The sequence below is a fragment of the Sinocyclocheilus rhinocerous genome, unplaced genomic scaffold (assembly GCF_001515625.1).
Source record: "Sinocyclocheilus rhinocerous isolate Xijiao unplaced genomic scaffold, SAMN03320098_v1.1 scaffold77, whole genome shotgun sequence".
In the NCBI taxonomy this organism is placed as follows: domain Eukaryota; kingdom Metazoa; phylum Chordata; class Actinopteri; order Cypriniformes; family Cyprinidae; genus Sinocyclocheilus; species Sinocyclocheilus rhinocerous.
This window is the reverse complement of record NW_015635045.1, coordinates 173859-182870: the sequence shown is the minus strand read 5'-3', so window position 1 is coordinate 182870 and position 9012 is coordinate 173859. Positions and strand designations below refer to the sequence as shown.

General features: G+C 36.9%; 1 protein-coding gene across 1 annotated transcript in view; it reads left to right on the top strand.

The window, feature by feature from the left end:
- Positions 1 to 775: 775 nt before the first annotated feature.
- The window catches only part of LOC107746414 (relaxin receptor 2-like), a 33644-nt gene continuing 25407 nt past the window's right edge, over positions 776 to 9012 (top strand). The window contains exons 1-2 of the mRNA XM_016560635.1: positions 776 to 900; positions 1840 to 1911. Of these exons, the coding sequence (XP_016416121.1) occupies positions 789 to 900; positions 1840 to 1911 (184 nt within the window). The 5' untranslated portion in view covers positions 776 to 788. The remainder of the gene's footprint in view (positions 901 to 1839; positions 1912 to 9012) is intronic.

Below are 9012 nucleotides of genomic sequence, written 5' to 3'. Positions count from 1 at the left end.
AAACTGATTATATGGTAAGATTTCACGCTTGTTCAGAACCTTACAGTTCCGAGGTGTTACATCACAGCTGCAGTGTCCTGTAATGTCATCGGTTTGAGACATACAATGTGATGCTGTCATGAGGCTGAGAGGTCACGCGAGTGGTGGCAGGGTTATCACTAACCAACCTTAGTCTTCCATCAGTCACGTGACCTATCTGCATCGTGAACTCTGACCTCCATAAGTGCAACGAAAGGGACGACAACAACATTCGCACACATTTCAGTTGGGCATCATTTCTAAGCATCAAATACACTGTAACAACAAGATATGTTTTGCCAGGGATTTGATCTTTTATACGTGTTTATTTGCCATTTGAAGCTGTGTATGTACTTATGTATCTCTCATATACCACATCCACAAAAAAGACAGCTGGAAGGTGAACACTGAACAAACAACATGTACATTGCTGCAAAACAGGCAAGATTTAAATTTAAAAAACAAAAAAACAAGGACAGGGACAGGGACTCATTCAGTGTAATGTGATAAATGAATCAATTTTGCTGGTTGATTGATTAAGTCAGGACTGTTTGAAATGCAGCTCTTGGCTGGATTTTATTAATTCTGGAAAACATATTCACAAATTTTCATGGCAATTGTATTTATTTATGAGTTATTCTGGGGTTTTTTTCCTGACAGGAATAAAAATGTACAGTCAAAACCGAAAGCCATGTCTGAGCAGATGTTGGCATTACCTTGTTTCTGTTAATGGATGTGTTTGTGTGTATGTAGATTCTTCAGGTTCTGATATGTGTCCATTGGGTCAGTTTCCTTGTGGGAATCTGTCAGTGTGTTTGCCTCAACCACAGCACTGCAACGGGCAGCAGGACTGTCCTAATGGAGCAGACGAAGAGAACTGCGGTAAAACTGTGGGCAAGACATACGGACAATAGATTGTATACAAATGCATGCACACTAATGCATGTGTGCAGACATTTCCACATTATATTGTCATAAACACACACACACACACACACACACACACACATGCAGAGCTATGTGTGTGTAACATAATCCATTACATTATACATTTTAGGTAATGTAATCAGACTACTTTTTGATTTAAATAGGATAATCTCATACAATATTGATATAAAAATAAAGAGAGTAAGAAAATACATTCCATTTGTTAAACATTACGTTACTTCAAGGTTTCCCAAACTGGGGTTTATAAATGAACTGCAGGGGCTTCATGAGTTTAATGAAAAGCTAATAATTAATTAAATCATTAAATCAAGTCATTTTAGAATAACATCAATCAAAATAAAACACTTAAAAAATAAAATGTCTAATTTGTTTACCTGCATGTCATGTGACCATTAACCAACAGAGAACCATGAACATGCAAATGTGATACTTAATTATTAAAATATTTATTTTAAAATCTTAAAGTTTGGTAATGCCTACATTACATGTAAATAAGAAAAACACGTGAATTTGAGTATTTTCAAATGTGTATGACTGAATGTGAATATACTGAATGTATATAAGCGGTAGGCTATTTTAGAAAGGAACATTTAAAAAATGAAAAAGAGGAATTAGGGAGAATCAATAAATTATGAATAATTTATTTATATTGTGTGATATGTGTTCATAATCAGTAAAAAAGTAACTAGTCTGATTTATAATGTAATTTAAAATGTAATTTATTCTAATTACAAGTACTTAATTTTTTTAACCTGATTACATAATCCAGATAACATGTAATCAGTTACTACCCAGCTCTGCACACATGCACAGAGAAATATGAATATTCAAAATACATAAGTGACAATATTAGAATATGTGTGTGTGTTACAGTGGATAACAGTGGTTGGCCCCATCTGTTTGATGCCTTCATGAAAACAAGGGTCCAGGAGTCGAAAGAGTGCAGTAAGTATTCCCATTTGTCCTCCCTCTTTTCCTCTTCGCTTGTTGTATCTTTATCTGTCTGCATTGCTTTGAATGTATGTGTGAATTGTTTAAGGATAAACATGCAAAAAGACTACATACACAATCATTAAAGGCTGATTATGTTGTGTTGAATCCTGCTGCAGCACAATGTTTCTCTGCTATACAAAAATGACAGTGAGGTGTGAGCGTGGCTTTCTGTTCACAGTTATCATTTGTTTTCCAAGCTTTTTTATTTGTTTGCCAGTGCAGGGCTTTCAATATAATTTGTATAATACTCCTCTTAGAAGCAATGGTGTGTAAACCCATGAATGTGAGATGGGTTTAATGCTTAACAACTCTCGGTTAGATGGAACAGATCCTTTGAATGTTATCACTGGTATCAATAGGGTGTGTGTTGCAGTGGATAACAGTGGTTGGCCCCATCTGTTTGATGCCTTCATGAAAACAAGGGTCCAGGAGTCGAAAGAGTGCAGTAAGTATTCCCATTTGTCCTCCCTCTTTTCCTCTTCGCTTGTTGTATCTTTATCTGTCTGCATTGCTTTGAATGTATGTGTGAATTGTTTAAGGATAAACATGCAAAAAGACTACATACACAATCATTAAAGGCTGATTATGTTGTGTTGAATCCTGCTGCAGCACAATGTTTCTCTGCTATACAAAAATGACAGTGAGGTGTGAGCGTGGCTTTCTGTTCACAGTTATCATTTGTTTTCCAAGCTTTTTTATTTGTTTGCCAGTGCATGGCTTTCAATATAATTTGTATAATACTCCTCTTAGAAACAATGGTGTGTAAACCCATGAATGTGAGATGGGTTTAATGCTTAACAACTCTCGGTTAGATGGAACAGATCCTTTGAATGTTATCACTGGGTATTATCAATAGGTGTTATAAACTGATGCTAACACTAGATGTTATTGTGTGGCTTTATCATTGGGTGTTATTTGGTATTAGAATTAGGTTTATTTCTTTATTTTCTTTTTCTTATTTGCCTATTGAACAGGACAGTCAAAAATGAGTTAAGAACGTAATGTGCACTTCCTCTGATTTTAAATCATTTTTCATAGAAAAGGGTCTTTTTTATTCCCTTGAGAACTGCTGTGAAATTCTAGCAAACACTCTAAATTTATGCTTTTATTCCCTTGGCTAATCTTTTACATTTGTAGAAATTTCTTTCTAAAATAACCCTATATGACACTTCTCAATTGATAGAACTATATAAATATGCCTCTTACAGTGCAGCTTCAAGAACTCATTGAGTTGTTTGTCCCTCTTTCATCTTTGAGTGCCAGAAAGAAGGACACGGACAGGCAATGTGTTTAGTTTGGTGAATTTATTGGACACGCTTCATTGTCTCACTTCTGACGATCAGTTTGTTAAAAAAAAAATGCAAACAACAAACTGCAACAAACCAATCTGTCACACTTCTGATTTGATTATAAAAACTTCTAAGCAAATTGGACTAAATTAAAAACTCACCAAAAAGAGATACATTTGCCTGGATGAAAGGGAAGGAAAAGAAGGAGAAAGAAATTTAAACTTGACAACTTACAAATTATTATTTAATGAGTTTTGCTGGCTACAATAAACTGCAGAGAGAGTGAAAAAATGAAAATGTGTTAAACAGAATTGCAATATAAACTTCAACTAAAGCTAATGTTAAAGAAGCTCAGCTTCAAGTTCAGCTAAATGTTTCATTGTCCCTGTAACTGTGCAATTAAAATGTAGTGATGCATCAGTAATGGCATTTTTTTATTACACATATGTAACTAAAGAGGCTAGGCTTAAGATGTACACCGGAGCATGGCTGTTTGCCAGCTGTGTGAGTGTGAGCAGAGGGCAAAAGTGATGACCTGTATTCAGTGAAGACCTGCCACAGTTCTCTGCGAAAAGCAAATGCTCATCTTGAGTATCCACTCTTAATGCAAGAAGTGTTACAGCAGTTTAGCATATGGAAAAGGACAGGGCCTGAGGGTAGAAGAGCCAGGTTCAGGTTGTTTTATTGCGGGAGCAATGCAGAAGTTTTGCTTGGGGACAGTTATCTTGGAGTCTGATGATCCAACACGCTCTCTCAACAGACTGCAAACAGATTGGACTAAATGAAGTCACCAGGAAGGTCATACATACTGATTTGCGCTTTTGTGTTTACGCCAGCTCCATTATGGATGAGAATCAAAACATTTCTGCAAAACTTTCTTCCTTAAAACTCAATCTTTCTTTCTGTTTACCAAGTGAAGCCATTTAACTGAAAGGTTCTTTGCCCACCTAAGCTGTATGAAGTTAGCAAAGCGTTTGGTTTCCACCAATTACTTTCGGCTGGCAAAAGGGCTGGTGCAGTGTTAATAGACTGACCATAGTGGCATGAACTCAAATTCAGATAATTTGAACATTATTACCCAGCAATACCAGTGTAGAGAAAAAGTGAGAGAAAAACTAGAAGACAGCTTTTAGAGATCGATAACGTGTTAAACAGAATTGCAATATAAACTTCAACTAAAGCTAATGTTAAAGAAGCTCAGCTTCAAGTTCAGCTAAATGTTTCATTGTCCCTGTAACTGTGCAATTAAAATGTAGTGATGCATCAGTAATGGCATTTTTTTATTACACATATGTAACTAAAGAGGCTAGGCTTAAGATGTACACCAGAGCATGGCTGTTTGCCAGCTGTGTGAGTGTGAGCAGAGGGCAAAAGTGATGACCTGTATTCAGTGAAGACCTGCCACAGTTCTCTGCGAAAAGCAAATGCTCATCTTGAGTATCCACTCTTAATGCAAGAAGTGTTACAGCAGTTTAGCATATGGAAAAGGACAGGGCCTGAGGGTAGAAGAGCCAGGTTCAGGTTGTTTTATTGCGGGAGCAATGCAGAAGTTTTGCTTGGGGACAGTTATCTTGGAGTCTGATGATCCAACACGCTCTCTCAACAGACTGCAAACAGATTGGACTAAATGAAGTCACCAGGAAGGTCATACATACTGATTTGCGCTTTTGTGTTTACGCCAGCTCCATTATGGATGAGAATCAAAACATTTCTGCAAAACTTTCTTCCTTAAAACTCAATCTTTCTTTCTGTTTACCAAGTGAAGCCATTTAACTGAAAGGTTCTTTGCCCACCTAAGCTGTATGAAGTTAGCAAAGCGTTTGGTTTCCACCAATTACTTTCGGCTGGCAAAAGGGCTGGTGCAGTGTTAATAGACTGACCATAGTGGCATGAACTCAAATTCAGATAATTTGAACAGTATTACCCAGCAATACCAGTGTAGAGAAAAAGTGAGAGAAAAACTAGAAGAAAGCTTTTAGAGATCGATAGGAGAAAGGGGTGATGGTGGTGATGTCTAATTCCAAGGGAAATATACTTCTTATTAGCTTGGTGCCTGTCCTCTACCATCACCTATCACTGAAGACACCAGCTCTTAAAGGCAACACAGACACCTAATTTAATTTTGTAGAACAAATGTGTCAAACTCAGCTCATGGAGGGCCACTGTCCTGCAGAATTTAGCTCCAACCCTAATTAAACACACCTGATCCAGCTAATCAAGCCTTGAGTGCCAGAAACTTCCAGGCAGGCGTGTTGGAGTTGGTTGGAGCTAAACTCAGGAGTCGAGTTTGACACGTGTTCTAGAAAAGTGAACTCCTAAATGTGACAATTCCCCTGCAAGGACCCCATATCTAATAAAAATGTAATTATTGTAATTTCATTTAATTTAATTACATTAAAAAATTCCATTTAACATTTGCATTTTTATACCACTTTTCTTTGAACATTTCCACACATTTCCGTTTGAAAATCCCTTGATTATAGTCATTCAGTAGTACAGCAAAACTGTCACATACTGTACTGTTGTCAGTGGATAGCAGATTGGGCCTGTCAGAGACGGTCTTTCTAACTGCAGATGTTATGCAGCACTTAATGGGGTTTCCTCCTTGTTATGCATGTCTCTCCAGAGCTTTGGGTTTAATGGCAAGCGATAGACTGCTGCTGCTTTCTGAAAGAAACTGTCCTATGTGGGCTGAGAGGGGATCCCAGGGGGTTGATATTGCTCACAACACTATACTGTAATTTAGAGTTCTTTAGAGGTTGATCATGGTGGTACAGCTAATTTTAACGGTACAGACCTAATGAACGTAAAAGAAGGGTCCAGTTTATTTATTTTTTGTTGCATCCTTTTTGCAGAATGATTTGTATTTTTGATGTATACTGCAGCATAACTGACTGGGAAAAAATCCTCTGTACTTTTAAGTTTCATCCACAGATGGCGATAAAGAGACCCAAGTTCTGTAGTGCAGCTTTCATTAAAAAACACTCAATATTTAAGCCCCTATCTCTGCTTGTCTCATGTGTTCTACATGCAGACTGATTTCCAATAGATAATGTTTCTTTAAAACCAAATGCACTGTTTAAACTGATCAATGACAAATACGGTCCTATTCAATATTATAGCACTCTAGAGTTAAGGAGATTGTCTTCATTTACTTACTCTCATGGCATTCCAAACCGACTTTGTTTCTTCTGCAGAACACAACATTTAAACATATATTTAAAGGAATGTTTCAACTGTTTTTGTTCATACAATCAAAGTCAGTGAGGTTTAAAACAACACTGGACTCCATACTTTCATTGTATGGACAGAGAAAAGTCATAGGTTTTTGAGTACGTAAATGATGACAGCTTTCAAGCAATCACCCTAAATTCTTGCAATAAATTTGATCATATCTGAACCTATAACACAGATGGGGGTGATAATAGAGAGTAGTGGAAATGTTCAGGTTGTGGCTGCCAAAATATTCTCAGTCTAAGCCATTTTTATGATCTTTTTTATTCTTTTCCAGGGCAGAAAAGAAAATAGTTGTTTATAGTAGCACAATGTTGCAGACAATAAATACACACAGGACAATAAATATAGACTGTACAGTGCACATTAGACAAAGCAGCTAATGTAATATCCTGTAGTGATGACAGAGCAAATAAGTACAGTAAGTGTCACAGTTTTATGAGTGAGGAAGATCTTTGTGGTAGATTATTAATTATTAAATGGTTTGTGGTATAAATGACGCAATGTATGTGCAATATATGGAATCTGTGCAGGCATGACATGCAGGGTCGATAAATTCTGACTGCCTGTGGAAAGAAAATGCTCACATAGGTGTTGCTTAGCCTCGGGTCTGACAGATAAATGGGGTCCTTCCGTAGGGTGGAAAGCGGGTCACAGTGATGTACTGCCCAGTATTTACTATCCGTTTCAAGGCTTTCCTGTCAGCACCAACACAACTTCCATAGGCCAGAGAGAGTCTGTCAGAAAAACTCTCTCTGTACAAGCCCCGTGAAGCACCAGCGGGGAAAGTTTCTGTGTGAGTTTGTTGATTAGGATCTGAGGTAAGATTGTGTTGAAAGCTGAATTGAAATCAGTGCATCCTGACGTAGGGGTCTTTATTTTCCAGGTGACCGAGTGTGAGATGGATAGCGGTTGTTACAGCATTCTCGGTTGAGTGGTTATAGGCATTCTAGTGAGGAATCAGAAGAGCTGGGATGGAGGCTTTGATGTATGCCCTGACCTGCCGCTCTAAGCAGTTCATAGCAATGGAAGTGAGAGCCACAGGGGGATTTTCATTCAGGAGCCTTTCACTGGAATAATGATGGTAGATTTGAAGCAGTGGAGGATCAAGTACACAAATCCTGTATACACCATGCAGTTGAAATGTCTGCTTACAATAAGTACATTCAAAAGTTTATTCAAGACTTTGTATATTGTACAAGTACTTGTTTATAAGGACTACTATTTAGTTAGTCGATAAAGGTGAATGTCGGTGATGCTCAGAGAGCTCAGTTCAACATTATTATGAATTATTATAATTTATAATAATAATTTATGCATTTAGCAGACACTTTTATCCAAAGCGACTTACAGTGCATTCAGGCTATACATTTTCTACTAGTATGTCAGAACCACTGACCTATATATATATATATATATATATATATATATATGATCTATTATAAATCAGTGGTGCAGCAGCCCACTCTAAAAAAACATTTGAGCTCTAAAAAAAACATTTTACTTCTGTTTCTTTGTTCATTTTGAAATGGGCAAGTCCAAACAGCAAATTGTTCAATTGAGAGTCGCTCCAATAGGATCACTGAATCAGTGAGTCGTTAACTGCAGCATTGAGATCAATTAATTCACTGATGAATCATTAAATGCGATTTGTGAATCCATCCAATCGATTCATTAAAATAGAATGCTTAATTCGTGAATTGGACATTGCTTTCGCATCTTGGATTGGGTCATGATTTCTTCAGTTCTGAGTAACAGTGGATGGTATGTTTTATTCCAATGTTACCCAAGATATTAGTTTATCCTTTGGAATGTAGTAACTTATTATGCTTTTTTCAATCACAAACAAACACTTACCAGTACTAAATAAAAAAAAACACAGGAAATAATGCTTTTCCTGACTGTCGAGGTTAGGTGAGACAGACACAGCTGTCTCAAGAGCCTGAATGTGTTGAAAAATTATTGTTTCAGTCTCGCTGGGGGATTAAGCTGTGGATGTCTCAAATGTGTTGAGTGGGTTGAAAGAGCTGAAACTACCTTCTTTGTCAAAACTCTATGAGCCATAATGGACAAACAATATGTGGGAAGACCAACTATAACAGTGTATTTGTAACGAATGCTTCAAAATTCTGAATCATATTTAATAGATTTTTCAGTTTCTTTTCTTTGACACATTGAAAAAAAACACAAAAAAACAACATATATATATATATATATATATTTGTTTTTGGTGAGATGTGTAGTTTTCTTTTTTAAACTTTTTTTCTTACGCTAACGTATCCACCATTATTGTTTTGTTAAGTGTTTACAGTTTAGCAGCTAAACTTTAGCTGTGGGCACGATTCGCTTGCATAAGTGTTAAACAAAATGTTTTTATGTCATTATTTTAAGAACTGATTGGAGCACTATATTGTTTTATGTAAAGGTGCATGCTAGGGTTGCCAGGTTGTCACAACAAAACCCGCCCAATTGCTACTCAAAACTAGCCCAATCGCGTTTCGAGGGTGGTCCCCCTTTAAAAATCGCGTTC